We start from the raw sequence: 17,145 nt of genomic DNA on the forward strand, positions 1-17,145 counted from the left end.
AAATGTTTTATGTCTGTGCTGTCTAGTGTAGTTAAAATGTGGCTACTGTGACTGTGAAACTAAATTTTTTAATTATACATAATTTTAATTAAATTTAAGGCTAGGCACAGTGGCTCACACCTGTAATCCCAGCACTTTGGGAGGCCAAGGCAGGCGGATCACTTGAGGTCAGGAGTTTGAGACCAGCCTGACCAACACAGTGAAACCCCATCTCTACTAAAAATACAAAAATTAGCTGGGCATGGTGGCACATGCCTGTAATCCCAGCTACTCGGGAGGCTGAGGCAGGAGAATCACTTGAACCTGGGAAGCAGAGGTTGCAGTGAGCCGAGATTGCACCACTGCACTCCAGCCTGGGCGACAAAGTGAGAGACACCATCTAAAAAAATTAAAAAAAAAAAATTAAATAGCCACTCATGGCTACTTGGCCACCAAGTTGGACAGCTCAGCTCTATAACAACAATTTCGCGGGGCATGGTGGCTCACACCTGTAATCCCAACACTTTAGGAGGCTGAGGCTGGTGGATCACTTGAGCCCAGGAGTTCAAGACCAGCCTGAGCAACATAGATTCTCTATTTTTAAATATTTTAAAAAATTCTTTTTGAGATAGGTTCTCACTCTGTTGCCCAGGCTGGAGTGCAGTGGTGTGATCTCGGCTCACTGCAGCTTGGACCTCCCGGGTGCAGGCAATTCTCATACCTCAGCCTCCCAAGTAGCTGGGACTACAGACGTGCGCCACCATGCCCAGATAACTTTTGTATTTTTAGTAGAGACAGGGTTTCGCCATGTTGCCCAAGCTGGTCTCGAACTCCTGGCCTCAAGTGATCCACCTGCCTTGGCCTCCCAAAGTGCTGGGATTACAGGCATAAACCACTGTGCTCCGGCCTAAAATTTTTATGTTTAAAAAAAAAATTCAAGAAGTTAAGTTACTTAGATATTGGAATTCCTGTGACCTTTTTAGAACCAGTGGATGCTCTAGCAATAATACTCACTTTGTGTGTTTTCTTTTGTTTGTTTAGAAACATTTTCTGAGCAACTACTTCTTCAATAGTTAATGACAATGCAAAATGAAAGACACAGCTTCTGTTTTTAAGATCTATCCCTAAGGACTTGACAATTGTTGTAGGTACAGTGTGAAAAGTACCATTTTAAAAGCATTTATAGGGTGATGTGGGAGACACAGAGAAGAGACTCCATGACTGATTACAGGAGCCCAGGAAAGCAGCTCAGAAAACTTGATGCTTGAATGCTTGAGCTGAAACCTCAAAAGGAGTGTTTGAATTTTTTTTGGCCTCTGTGTTTGCTGTTTTCTGTAAGAACAGGTTTCTTGGGTTACTTGTAAAGCATCTGTTATGGTCAGCTTAGAACTAACTGTCTCCCGGTCTTTCTTTTGCTTCCTACAAGCTATCAATTTAGGTCCAGAAACATAGGGCTCTCTCCCTTTTCCTCCAACCCTGCTACGTTGACACATATTTTCTTCCTACAGTGCTCTATAAAAAGCTGCATCACTGCCTTCCACGTCACCTGTGCCTTTGAGCACGGCCTAGAGATGAAGACCATCCTAGATGAGGGAGACGAAGTGAAGTTCAAGTCATATTGCCTCAAGCATAGCCAAAACAGGCAGAAACTTGGAGAAGCTGAGTATCCCCACCACAGAGCTAAAGAGCAGAGCCAGGCCAAAAGTGAGAAGACCAGCCTGCGGGCACAGAAGCTTCGGGAGCTGGAGGAGGAATTCTATTCCTTGGTACGAGTGGAAGATGTGGCCGCAGAGCTGGGTATGCCCATACTAGCTGTGGACTTTATCTATAACTACTGGAAACTGAAGCGGAAAAGTAACTTCAATAAGCCATTATTTCCTCCAAAGGAGGATGAAGAAAATGGGCTAGTGCAGCCAAAAGAGGAAAGCATTCACACTCGAATGAGAATGTTTATGCATCTACGCCAGGACCTGGAGAGGGTAAGGTGACCAGCTGTGACTTGTATATAGGTCTTGGTCTGTGTAGAAATGGAGGTCCCACTTCCAGTTTAATAATGGTCAGTCAGCTCATAATAGTGTGGGCTTCTGTGTCCTTGCTTATCTTCTGATCTCTTTGTGGCCCCAGACATTGGGCTCTGTGTAAATTCTGACAGGCACATCCAGGGGATTTGGAAGGCCTCAGGTATATGCTCTATGAACTTTACATTTGAAATAAACTCTCATTTGGTTTACTTTTTATTCACTGTTGAGCCTAAATTGGCCCATCCATATTTTACTGACATATTTATGAGACTTTAGGCTGAAGAAAGAGTGAATTTTGTTCAGGAAAACACCAAATTAGAGTTTCACAAACTTGGCACTATTGACATTTTGGACTGGGTAGTTGTTTGTTGTTAGGGGGCTGTCCTTTGTTGTAGGGGGAATTTAAGATGTTTACCAGCATCCCTGGCCTCTACCCACTAGATGCCAGTAGCACCTGCACACACACCCCCAACGTGACAACCAAAAATGTCTGCAAATTACCAAATTTGCTCTCCAGTTGAGAGCCACTCCACGTGATAATTCAATATAACTCATGGTATATTTATCAGGTATCTACTAAATGAGATGCTGCAGGGCTTCAAAGGTAAGTTAAGCCCTGTGTTTATCCTAGAGAATTTTCTAATTAAATGTAAATCTATAAATGGCTTGTGTTTTTTTTTCTCTGCTACCAGAATTTGAAAGAGAACTAATAGATTTGGCTCACTTTTAAAAATTTAAGACACTCACATATAGCACCTACTATTACTATTATTGCCAACACTGTCCTAAGCATTTTATAAATATTAATTCATTTAATCCTAACATGCCCATGAAAAACTATTATTATCATCATCACTATTTACAGATGAACAAACTGGGGCAAAGAAAGTTTGTGTAACGTGCCTAGGTAGGGAGTATGAGAGAGTGAGTATTTCACCTTTGTGGCTGTGGAAACTTGGTTGAGCTGAAAGTGTGAGCAAAAGAAACACTTGTAGTCTTCCCAGTGGAACTGTATCCTGCTCGGCTGGCACTGATTAGAAAATTGTACTGGGTACAGCCAGCATTGCCATCATTCGTACTCAGGGATCTAAAGGGAAGGCTGAATTGTTAAACCATCATTCGGTCTTCCCAACCTGGCTGTGCAAATAAATATCAAGCCCATGACACTGCAAGGAGAGTAGGTTTCAGAAGGCAGATTTGGAGCATTTTGCTCTTACTATTGGTTGATAGATCCCACAATTGACCGTGCTGTGTGAATTCCTATGGAGTGGCTCTCATTCTGCAGCTCTTGGATTCTGTCTTCTCTCCTCACCCCCACCTGACTTTAGGTCTTTATTTTAGCCAAACAATTTCAGTTGTCAGGTTTGCTTAACATGACAAACATCTCTATTTGTTGGGGATTGGGCTTTCAGGTCCGAAATCTGTGCTATATGATAAGCAGGCGAGAGAAGCTGAAGCTGTCACACAACAAAATACAGGAACAGATCTTCGGTTTGCAAGTCCAGCTTCTTAACCAAGAAATTGATGCAGGTAACCTGTATATTTAAAATGTCCTAACAAATATGTAGACTCTGGTTATATCCTATCTTAATTTAAATTTCATGCCAGTCATTCCACTTAAAAATCTTTTAAAATTCTTGTCAGATACCTCATTTGCTTCAGTCTAATCTTGATATAACCTGGCCCATTTCACTGACAGTTCATAAGGCAAGAAATCCCAGGGTGGGGTAGGAGGAGTTGCAGGTCTAGGGCAGGCAATCTAGGTCCCAAACAGATATTTGAGGCCATTAGTTGAAGCCATGAAATTATTCTGTAATTATCAAATTCATTTAGAAATTGACAGGATAGGATCTAACCCGTTTCCAGAAAACACTTAATTCCAGGGTTACTCATCTTAACAATAGTCTGTTAGAACAAATCCTTAGCCAGAAGTAAGTTTGGAGATCTGAGTTGTTATCTTTTCATTTATTCACTGTGGACTAAGAGCTGAGCTACAAGATAGAGTAGAAAGCAAGACAAAATCCCTGCCTGTAGGGTACACTGCCCACTTGGTGAGCAACACAGGTGAGCATAATTATAGTGCCCTAAGCATAGGGAGCTTGGCTGGAATGATGACAGTCATATTCAGTGAACCTGTAAACTCCTTGTGCCTCATTTAACACAGAGGTCAATGGCAGAGCCTGGGCAACTAGGGGTCACCGGACAGGGTGTGCAGAATCAGCTCCTGCCAAGGGAGGGTCAGCCATGGAGCAAGAGAGAGACTCAGAAATGAGGTGACAGGTGGGTGTCAGAGGCCCTGGAGTATCTGAGTGTCATGGGTCTCAACAGAGACCAGCAGGAGGCAGCAAGACTGCTCAGCCACAAAGGGCAACATGACAAGCAAAACAAGAAGAAGCAGAGGACAACAGGGAGAGTCCCTGCATGCCAAGGAAATTGGCTCCTACTCACATGCCTTCTGATGGGTAGGAGTCAACCTCATTATGACTTGCAGCATCAGCAGATGATAGCTCCCGACAGAGATGAGGGTTGTGGGTGTTCAAGGTGGACCTTTGGTGAACAAATGCAGCCCACTGGGGTACCTAAGAGCTGTCTTCTCGATATCTCATTTTTGTGAGGGTACAGTAAGATGGTAATGGGCAAAGGTCAAGTCCATATACAAGGAGGAATTGCTTGATAGTGCTTTTTAAATTTCAAAGTACTTGAATAATAGAAGACCTGCTCTGACTGATTGTAGGGTGACATAACTGAGAAACTGATTGCCGATACTCCCCAGCCAATCCTATAGCTGGCTGGTTGGCAGAAATGTTATGATTCTTTTCTGCTGGCCTTACCACTACAAAACCTCCCACCTCTGTAATGTTCATTTGTAGTCAGGAAATTATTCTAGGTTAAGGATATAAAATTTATGGGAACCACCCACTATCACCTCTAATGCCAAGTTCAAACACATACATACTCTTCACCCACCAAAACCCTTGCAACGTTTCTGAAGGTTTGTGTTTGCCTTGCTTCAGGAAGGCCAGAAGAGATTAGAGGATGGGGCCTGAAATGTGTGTGTTTAAGACACATACTAAGTGCTGTGCCATACCAACACATGCATACACAGACACACAAATAGGGACACCCTGTTCTAAACCATTGCTAGAGACATTCTTCTCAGAAATGGAAGGGCAGAGATGGGACGCAGGAGGCAACACACTAGTTTGTGATCATTTTACAGACTGAAAGAGCAGAGGTGAAGAGGTGTGGAGCCATATAGCAAACAGTGGCATTGCTGAGTTTTTCATCTGTAGCATTCTTGGCCCCAACCTCTAGTTCAGCTCACTCCAGCTGCTACATCATGATATACACACATAGCAGAGCCAGGTGCTTGTTAAACATTTGGAAGAGTAGGTATGTGAACTCACTCTGCCATAAGCACAAAAGCCATTATTTAAATCGGTTGTTAAAATGAATGTTTCTTTTTCATCTCAGGGCTTCCTTTGACAAATGCACTCGAAAACTCACTGTTTTACCCACCACCAAGAATTACCTTGAAGTTAAAAATGCCCAGATCAACCCCAGAAGACCACAGAAACAGCTCCACAGAAACCGATCAGCAGCCCCACTCTCCTGACAGCAGCTCCTCTGTTCACAGTATAAGGAGCATGCAGGTGCCCCAGGAGTCACTAGAAATGAGAACGAAATCGTATCCGAGATACCCACTAGAGAGCAAGAATAACCGTTTGCTGGCCAGTCTCAGCCATTCTAGGAGTGAAGCAAAGGAGTCCAGTCCTGCTTGGAGAACCCCGTCTTCGGAGTGCTATCATGGGCAGTCACTGGGAAAGCCTCTGGTCCTTCAGGCTGCCCTCCATGGACAGTCTTCCATTGGGAATGGGAAAAGTCAGCCTAACTCCAAGTTTGCCAAATCCAATGGCCTGGAGGGCAGCTGGTCTGGGAATGTCACCCAAAAAGACAGCTCAAGTGAGATGTTTTGTGACCAGGAGCCTGTGCTCAGCCCCCACTTGGTCAGTCAGGGCAGCTTTAGAAAATCCACTGTAGAACACTTTAGTAGGTCCTTTAAAGAGACCACCAATAGGTGGGTGAGGAACGCAGAGGACCTCCAGTGCTATGTGAAGCCAACCAAGAATATGAGCCCCAAGGAGCAGTTCTGGGGTAGACAGCTTCTCAGGCGGTCTGCAGGGAGAGCTCCATATCAGGAAAATGATGGCTATTGTCCAGATTTGGAGCTGAGTGATTCAGAAGCAGAAAGTGATGGGAATAAAGAAAAAGTCAGGGTAAGGAAAGATAGCTCAGACAGGGAAAATCCTCCCCATGACTCTAGACGGGATTGCCATGGTAAAAGCAAGACACATCCCCTTTCCCACAGTTCAATGCAAAGGTGATTAGAAACTTCCAAGGATGACCCAACCTTTGCCTTTGCCCCATATGTTGGGGAAAACCCATACACCAAAAGGATTTTAGCATATGTTAAGAGAAATTGCAGTGAAAAGGATAACATTTTTCCATAGTAAATTGTCTTGCAGTTTTTGAAAATGTTTCAAGTCTAGTTTTTACAAGCACATTACAGTAATTGCAGGTTGTCCAGAGGTTGGTTTGTCAGAGGCTATTGGGAACAGCTGGGCCCAGGGTATTTGCTCAGTAAATATTTTGGGGCAGCTTTCCGGTTATGTACCACATTGACAAGTATATGTATTAAGAGTCCTTGCATTGTTAATTGATTTGCAAGAGACCATGATTATCAGACACTAAAACTACTTATCTTTTGAAGCTACAGCATGTGACTCCCAGAGCTCCTGTCTGTAGGAAGTTTCTAATTCCACTGGTATCTATAAACCCTTTTCAGGGGAGAGACCAGGAGACCACCATCTTAGATACTGTCAAACTCACTACTGTCTTCCTTTGTTCTGCACAAAGTTGAGTTCCTTTCACAGTATCTTAACTTACTGAGTCAATACTCATGCTTATCAGTGTCCAGTGCCTGTTCCTAAACTTGCTTGTTGGGGACACACTCATAACTATTTCACCTGACTGACAAGCATAAAAGGCTAACTTGTGGATAGTGTTTACAAAAGTACAAAAGTACTACTTCCAAGGAAAATGCTCTGATTCTCTGTTAAGGCATTTGTGAAGGATTCCAGAGCCTTTCCCAAAGTGAGACCATTTCTGGGGTATTTGTACCAGGTCAGGGTTTTTGTGTTGTTGTTTTCAAATAAGTTTGACTAAAATAAGTTTGGCTGACAGTTTTTGTATACCTGCTTTAATGTTTATAAAATTTTTATTGAGGTATAATTAAAATATAGTAAAATGCACAGAGGTTAAGTATTCTTACCTGCTTTAATTTTGAAACAGATTTTTATTGTCAAACAGAATTTGAAAGCATGTGTTTAACACATGGATATAATTTAGCTTTGTGTCAGCTTTGAATCTGAGGCAGTTTCCCAAACAAAAAGGCTGGAGCCATTTTTCAGAAGTTGCTTATACCCTGTTCCCAAACTATCAGCCTTGATTAATTTCTAGTAGGAAGAGAATAATTACATTTGCGGGGCGGGTGGATAAAAACATGTCTGCTTCCCGTTTAAATAAGAGAGAAATGATGCCGTTTTTTAAATGTGAAGCAGACTATAATTCTCAGCTCTCTTTTCTTCTTAGCCTTAAATTAATATTCTCTTTCTTCTAGTTTGGGAAAGTGTAGTGGGAATATTCAGACAAAAGAGGCCATTTTCCATTGTTAAAGCTTCTTACTGGTGAAACAGCCCAGTTGTAGTAGGTGCCAGTCAGTCAAGGCAGGGGCCCTCTCTCCGTCAATATGGAAAACTCAGCAGTTTTCCTCTCCCCCAGTTGTGTTCTTGTAACGTTGTTAATGGGTTCCTTTGCTTTTTGCTTTCTCCTTTTCTGAAAATGTATGTGTTTTGCCTCTCTTTTGGCTACATCTTCAAAATATTTCTTTTGTGCCTATGTACATGTGTAAACATGCCATAGCATGTGTGGTAGGTGTCCTGTATTTTGTTTGGAAAAGAAACTATCAAAATGAGGAAGAGAATTTCCCCTATTTACGCACTAGGTTTCTGTGCTTTTTCTTTGAGTTCTCTGGAGTAGATATTAATTTGATACCTTCATGGTAATGAAATTATGATGGAGCTATGTTATAAATTCCTTATGTCAGAGGCCAGTGCGGTAGCCTTTGTCCTTTCATGCCTTTCAATTCTGAGTGGGAGGAAAAGCAAACATCAAAACAGTGCTTCAGCCAAATTCCATATGTAATGCCATTGGGAGAGTATTGACTAAAATATCATTCGTCAGGGAAATATAGTTGTAATATTTTTACAGGATATTCCTAGGTAAATGAAGGAGCCTTCAGTTGTAAATTTCAATTACCCCAAAATGTATTTGCTACATTTTGTTGTTTGAAGTATTACCTCTTAATCTTCTTTGTTAATTTTTTTCATTTTGTCTTATATAGTCCAGTTTTCCAAGATAAGCTCAGTCTTTTTTCAGATGTCACCTTTTTACCAATACTTTTTCATTAAATTATGAAAACTGCTAACTACTGTCAGTGTGTTTTTTATTTTGGCATATTGGTTACACATGTTCCTTTTATATTTAAAAAATTATATTCACTGAACAAAACAGATAGTATGGGGAGAGGGAGGAGGAAGAGGAGGAATTGAATGTTTAGAAGCACACATTCAACATTCAAGTCAATACCGGGGACCCAGGAGAACTCTGGATACTTGAACTTTACCCAGAAATCATGATTTTATCAGACTGTTAAGACAAAGGCCTTAGGATCATCATAAAACATCACCAGAGAGAGAGATCCTATCTAAAGTGACAAGATTGAAAAGGCTTCAGTCAGGCATCTCTGTTTGGAGTCTTGTGAGTATGTTGATGTCATGGGGTTATGTGGTCTCAAGGGGGGCTTTTAGGCATTATAAACATTTTCATGATTGAAAAATGTACTTGCCAAAGGTCATTGGGTAAATCAGTAGTGAAGATAGGTAAAAGGTGAAGTTGGTTTTCTCTCTCTCTCTCTCTCTCTCTGCTAGAGAACTGAAACTACAGGTATACCCTGTTATAGCCAAGAAAAGCTATTGAGTTTATACTAATGTGTACATTTCCAATGGGAGATGAATCTTTGTCCTTGTGTTGAAGCAACTTTAAATTCAGAGGATAAGCCAAAGAATGCACAATCCTGGGTTATTTTCCTTCTAGGACTTTAAAATCCTCAGTATGCTTGCTGACCTTTCAGAATTGGGGAAAAGTACATGGTAGAAGTAAAAACTTATTTACCATGGAATAGCTTTCATGTGATATTTTCCAAAAAATCTAACTTATTTATAAATTTTATTAGATTTTCACAACCTTAATTCAGCTATTTTCAAGTTTTATATTAATAGCAGCAATTGTGTGGTTTTTTTTATTCTTTTAACAACCATGCAAGCTTGGATTTTTTTAAGTAATTTTTAGTTAATAAAGACCCACCCTGAGGCTGTCACTTCTATGTGGGAGCTTTATAACAATCTAGCACTGTAAAAGAAGTTTCTTTGAATACGGTTAATTTTATTATACAGATTGGAACAAATTGCATGACCTGAAGATGTGAGGATAGTTGTTCTTCAAATAAATCAAGGTTAAGGAGGATCAAGCCCCAGACTAGTGTCCCCTACTCTATGTAGTCACTGATGATCTTTTTTTTTCTTGAGTTGGGGTCTCGTTCTGTCACCCAGGCTGGAGTGCAGTGGCATGATAGAGCTCACTGTAACCTCCAACTCTTGGACTCAAACAATCCTCCCGCCTCAGCTCCAGAGTAGCTGGGGACTACAGGAGCATGCCACCATGCCTGGCTACATTTTTCTATTTATAGAGATGGAGTCTCACTATATTGCCTAGGCTGGTCTCAAACTCCTGGGCTCAAGCAATCCTCCCGCCTCGGCCTCCCAAAGTGCTGGTATTACAGGCATATTAGCCACGATGCCTGGCCACTGATGATTTTTTTTTAGGGTCTCAGAGCATCCATCATTTCTCATTTTGTTAAGATGGATTTGGATGTGAGCAGTCCAGCCTCAAGGCTTGAATGCCCCAAGCTTTAAATTTCTTTCCCCTCCTCTCACTACTTCCACTCTTCTTCTCAATTTTATTTATTATAACTGAATATCAGGTTATAAACAAGGTGGAAAGATGGAATTGGTCTGTTCAAGCTCTACTGATTACAGTGAGTTATCTGAATTGGGAGGCCATTTGCAGAACCACTTTTTGCTCAACATTGCTTTCTAAAGTATTGCCATAATGTAATGACATTGCTTTCATGCACCACACGTGGAAATGGATCTCGTTATTTTATAGTCATTTCTCACATGAGAAAACTTCATTCGAAAAATTGCTGAAATTTTGAAAATTATAATCACTTCAGCCTCACAACAGAAAGACACTTCAGGTTGAACCAGTACCATTTTAGATCTTTCAGCTGCTGCTTAGGGAAAAAAACATTAAATACATATTCCTGCTTCAGATAAGCCTGGCATAGGTGCCAGTGTTCTGGTAACAGATTTTTCCTCTCTTCACCTTAACTTTTTTTTTTAATTTTTTTTTTTGCACACAAAATAAACATTTTCTAAAAGTACATACAAACAAAAAGATGCATATCAAACATATTAGGAAGGTTGCCCATGGGAAGACGGGGAATAGAAATGGAGGGTGGGAATTAAAGAAAATAAATGAGAGAGGGACTTTGTATGGATCAATGATAATAACTCAATCCTCTATTTGACAAAGAAGAAGGAGAAGGAAGAGGAAGAAAAAGTGGGATAAAGGATCAGAAAGGGAGGAAAATAGAAAAAATTACAGTACGACTCCAGGGTAGACCTGTTTTGTTGTCGCTTGGTTGGTTGGTTGGTCAGTTGTATTTTTCATATGTTTCGCCATGTTGGCCAGGCTGGTCTCGAACTCCTAGCCTCAAGTGATCAACCCGCCTCAGCCTCCCAGAGTACTGGGACTACAGGCGTGAGCCACCACGTCCAGCCCCCACATTGCTTCTGGCCTCTGTGGTAGACCTCCCAGATGAGGCAGCTGGGCCGAGGCGCTCCCCACATCCCAGACGGGGCGGCCAGGCAGAGGTGCTCCTCACTTCCCAGACAGGGTGGCCGGACAGAGACGCTCCTCACTTCCTAGACGGGGTGGCAGCCGGGCAGAGGCGCTCCTCACTTCCCAGATGGGGCAGCCGGGCAGAGGCGCTCCTCACATCCCAGACGATGGGTGGCCGGGCAGAGGCGCTCCTCGCTTCCCAGATGGGACGGCCGGGCAGAGGCGCTCCTCACATCCCAGAAGGGGCGGCCGGGCAGAGGCGCTCCTCACTTCCCAGACAGGGCGGCCGGGCAGAGGCGCTCCTCACTTCCCAGACGGGCCCCACTTCCCAGACGGGGCGGCAGAGGCGCTCCTCACTTCCCAGACGGGGCGGCCGGGCAGAGGCGCTCCTCACATCCCAGACGATGACAGGCCAGGCAGAGACGTTCCTCACTTCCTAGACAGGGTGGCGGCTGGGCAGAGGCGCTCCTCACCTCCCAGACGGGGCGGCCGGGCAGAGGAGCTCCTCATAACCCAGACGATGGGCAGCCAGGCAGAGACGCTCCCCACCTCCCAGACGGGGCGGCGGCCGGGCAGAGGCTGCAATCCCAGCACCCTGGGAGGCCAAGGCAGGCGGCTGGGAGGCGGAGGCTGCAGCGAGCCAAGACCACGCCACCGCACTCCAGCCCGGGCAACACCGAGCACCGAGTGAGCGAGCCTCCGTCAGCAGTCCCAGCACCTCGAGAGGCTGAGGCGGGCAGACCATTCGAGGTCAGGAGCTGGAGACCAGCCTGGCCGACATGGCGAAACCGCGCCTCCAGCCAAAGGAGAAAAACCAGGGAGGGGTGGTGGCGCGCGCCGGCAATCGCGGGCAGCCCGCAGGCCAGGGCAGGAGAATCACGGGAGCCTGCAGCGAGCCGAGTGTACTCTAGCCTGGGCCACAGAGGGAAGAAAAGAAAGAAGAAAAGAAGAAAGCAAGGAGGAAGGAAGGAGGGAAGGAGGGAAGGAGGGAGGGAGGGCCACCTTAACTTTTCTACTTTACAAAACTGAATCTCTGGTTAATTCTTTCCCCTCCCCCTAGCTCTGCAAACAAAGGTGGCTCTAGGGGTTAAGCAACAACGGTGTTCACAAGGTGGTGGTTAGCTGTGTGCAGTACTGTGGCCACTCAGTCTTTTCAGTCATATTTGCCTTTAAGGACAACAATGAACAAGATCAGACAGTGCTGCCTGCATCTTTGGGGCAGAATTTGTGCCCGTGTCTTGTCCCCCAGTCCTTAAAGATGGACTGAGAGCTGCATGAGCAGTTTCAAGCTAAAGGTCAGTTTCAAGACAGCTACTTGGGGCCGGGCATGGTGGCTCATGCCTGTAATCCCAGCACTTTGGCAGGCTGAGATGGGGAGGATCGCTGGAGCTCAGGAGTTTGAGACCAGCCTCAGCAACATGACGAAACTCCATCTTATAAAAAAATAAATAAAAAATAAACCTTGGTCAGACAAGCCAGGAAACTTGTTTGGGACCAGTCAAGCCTTCAAATAATAAAAGTTACAATATTCATCAAGCCCTTAACCTATGGCAGGCCTTTTGCTAAGCCTTTTACGTGGGGCTACCTTATATTTAGTTCTCACAACAACCATATGAAGATAATGCTATCAGCTGCATTTGATATGTGAAAACTGAGGCCAAATGTTTAAGACAGTTGTTCAAAGCTAGAACCTGTGAGGTTGCCTCTACAACTCGTACTTTTAGTCACTTTGCTTGACTCCTGTGCCCAAAGTCCCCTCTCTAAACACTCTTACTCCGTTTCTTCCTGAAGAAACCAACCTGAGTTGGGGTTTGGTCATAAGGATTCTGTACCACTTGATCCGTGACGCCTGGACAGAGCTGATTGGACCACAATTAGTCGTCTAACACAAAGTCAGTTTAGAGGTTCACATCCAAAACACAAGTCACACAAATCTGAACAGTACAGACCTCACTAGGTCCTGGTGGATTTGCCTTCTCCGTAGCTAATCTAACTTGCAACTGGGCATAGTAAAGATAAATAATGGCTCCCCAAAGATATCCACGTCCTAATCCCTGGAGCCTGCGAATATTCTACCTTGCATGGTAAGAGGGGTTTAGCAGATGTAATTCAAGTTAAGGGCTTTCGACCCCAACCATTACACATGTAACAAACAAGCACATGTACCCCTGACTATAAAATAAAAATTCAAGGGCCTTAAATGGGGAAGTTATCCTGGATTATCTAGGTGGGCCCAACCAATATAGTCACAAGGGTGCTTATAAGAGGGAGGCAGGAGGATCCAAGTCAGTAGTAAGAGATGTGACAATGGAAGCAGGAGGTTGGAATGATACAAAGAAGAGCCATGAGCCAAGGAATGCAGACAGTCTCTAGAAATGGAAAAAGACAAGAAACAGACCCCACCCCAGAAGGTTTTCAGAAACAACTCAGCCCTGCCTACACTGTGATTTTAGACATTTGATCTCCTGAACTCTTAAGAGAATACATTTGTGTTGTTTTAAGCCACTAAATTTGTGGTAATTTTTATAGCAGAAATAGAAAACTAATACACTAGGCATACTACAAGTGCTCCTTACCCTTTCGGGGGAGTGTTCCTTTCCCAGTGTGTCCATCTCTGCTGTGATACTCTAGGTTGGTCCTGTACTTTCGTTAGTTGAAACTCTTTTCATTAAATGGAAAACCAGTGTTTTTTTCGATCAATAGAATCCTCCCCTAGAGAAATTAGTTTTCTCTTTATCACCCCATCCCCCCAACACTTTTTCCAAGGTAGCCTTTGGTACTTCTTAGGTAGCCTTGGATAATCCTCCATGGGCCTGCTGGATCCACCGTGGCTGAATCTGGCACTGCCTGAGGAGTTGCCCATAGGTTTGTATGGTCCTGTTGTCTGAAAAACTGTCCTGGGGAAGTAGAAATAATTCCTTGAGTGTTACTTCACGGGGGAAGTCATAGAAGGCACATGTAACTCATTATGAGAAATGCTTTCGTTATCAGAGCCTCCTAAAAGGAAGTGAATGGCCTGAGAGTTGAGTTCTTAAACACCCCAGATACCTGAGCCAAGCTTGGAGGTTAAAGAATGCAACTCTATGCTACCTACAAGGAGCCCACTTTAAGTATTGGCTGGGTGCGGTGGCTCACGCCTGTAATCCCAGGAGTCGGGGAGGCCAAGGCGGGCGGACGACCTGAGGTTGGCAGTTTGAGACCAGCCTGACCAACATGGTGAAACCCCGTCTCTACTAAAAATACAAAATTAGCCGGGCGTGGTGGCACATGCCTGTAATCCCAGCTACTCGGGAGGCTGAGGCAGGAGAATCGCTTGAACCCAGGAGGTGGAGGTTGCAGTGAGCTGAGACTGTGCCATTGCACTTCAGCCTGGGCAACAAGAGGGAAACTCTGTCTCAATAAATAAATAAATACATACATACATACATACATACATACATACATACATACAAACATACAGGCTGGGCGCGGTGGCTCACGCCTATAATCCCAGCACTTTGAGAGGCCATTGTGGGTGGATCACCTGAGGTCAGAAGTTCGAGACCAGCCTGGCCAACATGGTGAAACCCCATCTCTACTAAAAGTACAGATAGCTACTAAAAGTATGGGCACGGTGGTGCGCACCTGTAGCCCAGCTACTCAGGAGGCTGAGGCACGAGAATCACTTGAACCCAGGAGGCAGAGTTTGCAGTAAGCCGAGATTGTGCCGCTGCACTCCAGCTTGGGCGACAGAATGAGACTCCATCTCAAAAAAAAAAAAAAAAAAAAAAAGGAGATAACCTGAATAGCTCTTTATTATTAAATAAATTGAATTTGCAGTTAAACTTTCCTTTGAAGAAACTCTGCCCAGATGACTTCACTGGTAAATTCTAACAAGCTCTTAAGAAACAGGTAATACTCATTATACATAAACTCTTCCAAAAAATTGGACAGGAGAGAATACTTCTCAACTCATTCCATGAAGCCAGCATTACCCCGATACCAAAACCAGACAAATACATAAGAAAACTAGAGACCAATATCCTTCATAAAAATTAATGCAAAAGTGGCTGGACATGGTGGCTTATGCTTGTAATCACAGCACTTTGGGAGGGCAAGGCAGGAGGATCACTTGAGGCTGGGAGTTCAAGACCCAACCTCGCCAAAATGGTGAAGCCCCTGTCTCTACTAAAAATACAAAAATTAGCTGGGCGTGGTGGTGGGTGCCTGTAACCCCAGCTGCTTGGGAGACTGAGGCAGGAGAATCGCTTGAACCCAGGAGGCAGAGGTTGCAGTGAGCTGAGATCATGCCACAGCACTCCAGCCTGGGTGACAGAGTGAGACTCCCTCTCAAAAATAAAAATAAAAAAATGCAAAAGTTCTTAACAAAACGTTAGCTAATTTAATCGAAGAATATATCAAAAGTAGGATTTATCCCAGACATGCAAGGTTGACTTAACATTTGAAAGTCAATCAATGTAATTTACCATATCTCAATAGATACATAAAAAGCATTTGAGGCTGGGTGCTGTGGCTCATGCCTGTGATCCCAGCACTTTGGGAGGCTGAGGTGGGTAGATCGCTTGAAGCCAGGAGTTCGAGACCAGCCTGGCCAACACAGCAAAGCCCAGTCTCTACTAAAAATACAAAAATTAGCCGGGCGTGGTGGCAGGTGCCTGTAATGCCAGCTACTTGGTAGGCTGATGCGTGAGAATCGCTTGAACCCTGAAGGCAGAGGTTGCAGTGAGCCAAGATTGTGCCACTGCACTCCAGCCTGGGTGACAGAGTGAGACTCTGCCTCAAAAAAATAAAATAAATAAATAAAAACACTTAAACATTTCACAGTATCTACTGCTGATAATAGTGTTCAGCAAACTGTGAATAGAAGCTGAATAAAGGATATCTACCCAGAACCTTATAAAGGACACCTACAAAAAACCCTACAGTTGGCCAGGCACATTAGCTCACACCTGTAATCCCAGCACTTTGGGAGGCCGAGGTGGGAGGATCACTTGCGCCCAGGAGTTCCAGACCAGCCTGAGTAACATAGTGAGACCCCATCTGTACAAAAAAATTAAAAATTAAAAAGTAGGGTGTGGGAGCATACCCTCAGATCATTAGATTTTTTTCCTATAGTATGAACTCCTTATACATTCTGGTTATTAATCCTTTGTCAGATGGGTAGTTTGTGAATATTTTCTCCTATTCTGCAGCTTGTCTCTTCCCTTTGTTGATTGTTCCCTTTGCTGTGCAGAAGCTTTTTAACTTCATGTGATCCCATTTGTCCATTTTTCTTTGGTTGCCTGTGCTTGTAGGTTATTACTCAAGAAATCTTTGCCCAGGCTAATGTCCTGGAGATTTTCCCCAATGTTTTCTTGTAGTAGTTTCATAGTTTGAAGTCCATTTTGATTTGATTTTTGAATATGGTGAGAGATAGGTTTTTTTATTTTTAATAGAGACAGAGTCTCATCATGTTGCCCAGGCTGGTCTCGAACTCCTAAACTCAAGCAATCCTCCCACCTTGGCCTCCCAAAGTGCTGGGATCATAGGCGTGAGCCACCATGCCCAGCCAAAACCACTACTTTTTGCAAGATGCTATTAATAGACTGAAAAGAGAAATCACAGAGTGGGAGAGAAGAATTTCAAAGTAATTATGCTGAGCCAGACAAAACAGAATATATACTGTATAAATATAATCCCAGGTACAAAAAAAACTACAAAATAGGAGCAAATGTAGAGTGACAGAGAGCAGACCAGTGGTTGCCTGGGGGTTAGGAGCAGGGAAGGGTGGGAGGAAGGGATAATAAAAGGGCAGGAGGAAACTTTTGGGGGTGGCCAGAATGTTCATTATCTTGGTGGTGGAGATCGTTCTAGACATGTATACATATGTCAAAACTAATCAAATTATACTCTGGCCAGGCGTGGGTGACTCATCCGTGTGATCCCAGCACTTCAGGAGGCTGAGGCAGGAGGATCGCTTGAGCCCAGAAGTTCAAGACCAGTCTGGGCAACATAGCAAGACTCTGTCTCTACAAAAATTTTAAAAATTAGCCGGGTGTGGCAGCATGCATCCGTGGTCTCA

The 17,145-nt window shown here is 43.8% G+C and overlaps 2 protein-coding genes across 8 annotated transcripts in view; both read left to right on the top strand.

The window, feature by feature from the left end:
* Window positions 1–8,547, top strand: part of JADE3 (jade family PHD finger 3) — a 149,798-nt gene extending 141,251 nt beyond the window's left edge. For all 7 annotated transcript variants that reach the window (XM_055266879.2, XM_055266878.1, XM_055266881.1 and 4 more), the window contains 3 exons: window positions 1,488–1,958; window positions 3,413–3,530; window positions 5,475–8,547. In XM_055266879.2, coding sequence (XP_055122854.1) covers window positions 1,488–1,958; window positions 3,413–3,530; window positions 5,475–6,385 — 1,500 coding nt within the window. In that variant the 3' untranslated portion in view covers window positions 6,386–8,547. The remainder of the gene's footprint in view (window positions 1–1,487; window positions 1,959–3,412; window positions 3,531–5,474) is intronic.
* Window positions 1–17,145, top strand: part of LOC129475042 (zinc finger protein 674-like) — a 981,285-nt gene that overhangs the window by 598,348 nt on the left and 365,792 nt on the right.

This window comes from Symphalangus syndactylus, chromosome X (genome assembly GCF_028878055.3).
Source record: "Symphalangus syndactylus isolate Jambi chromosome X, NHGRI_mSymSyn1-v2.1_pri, whole genome shotgun sequence".
NCBI lineage: Eukaryota > Metazoa > Chordata > Mammalia > Primates > Hylobatidae > Symphalangus > Symphalangus syndactylus.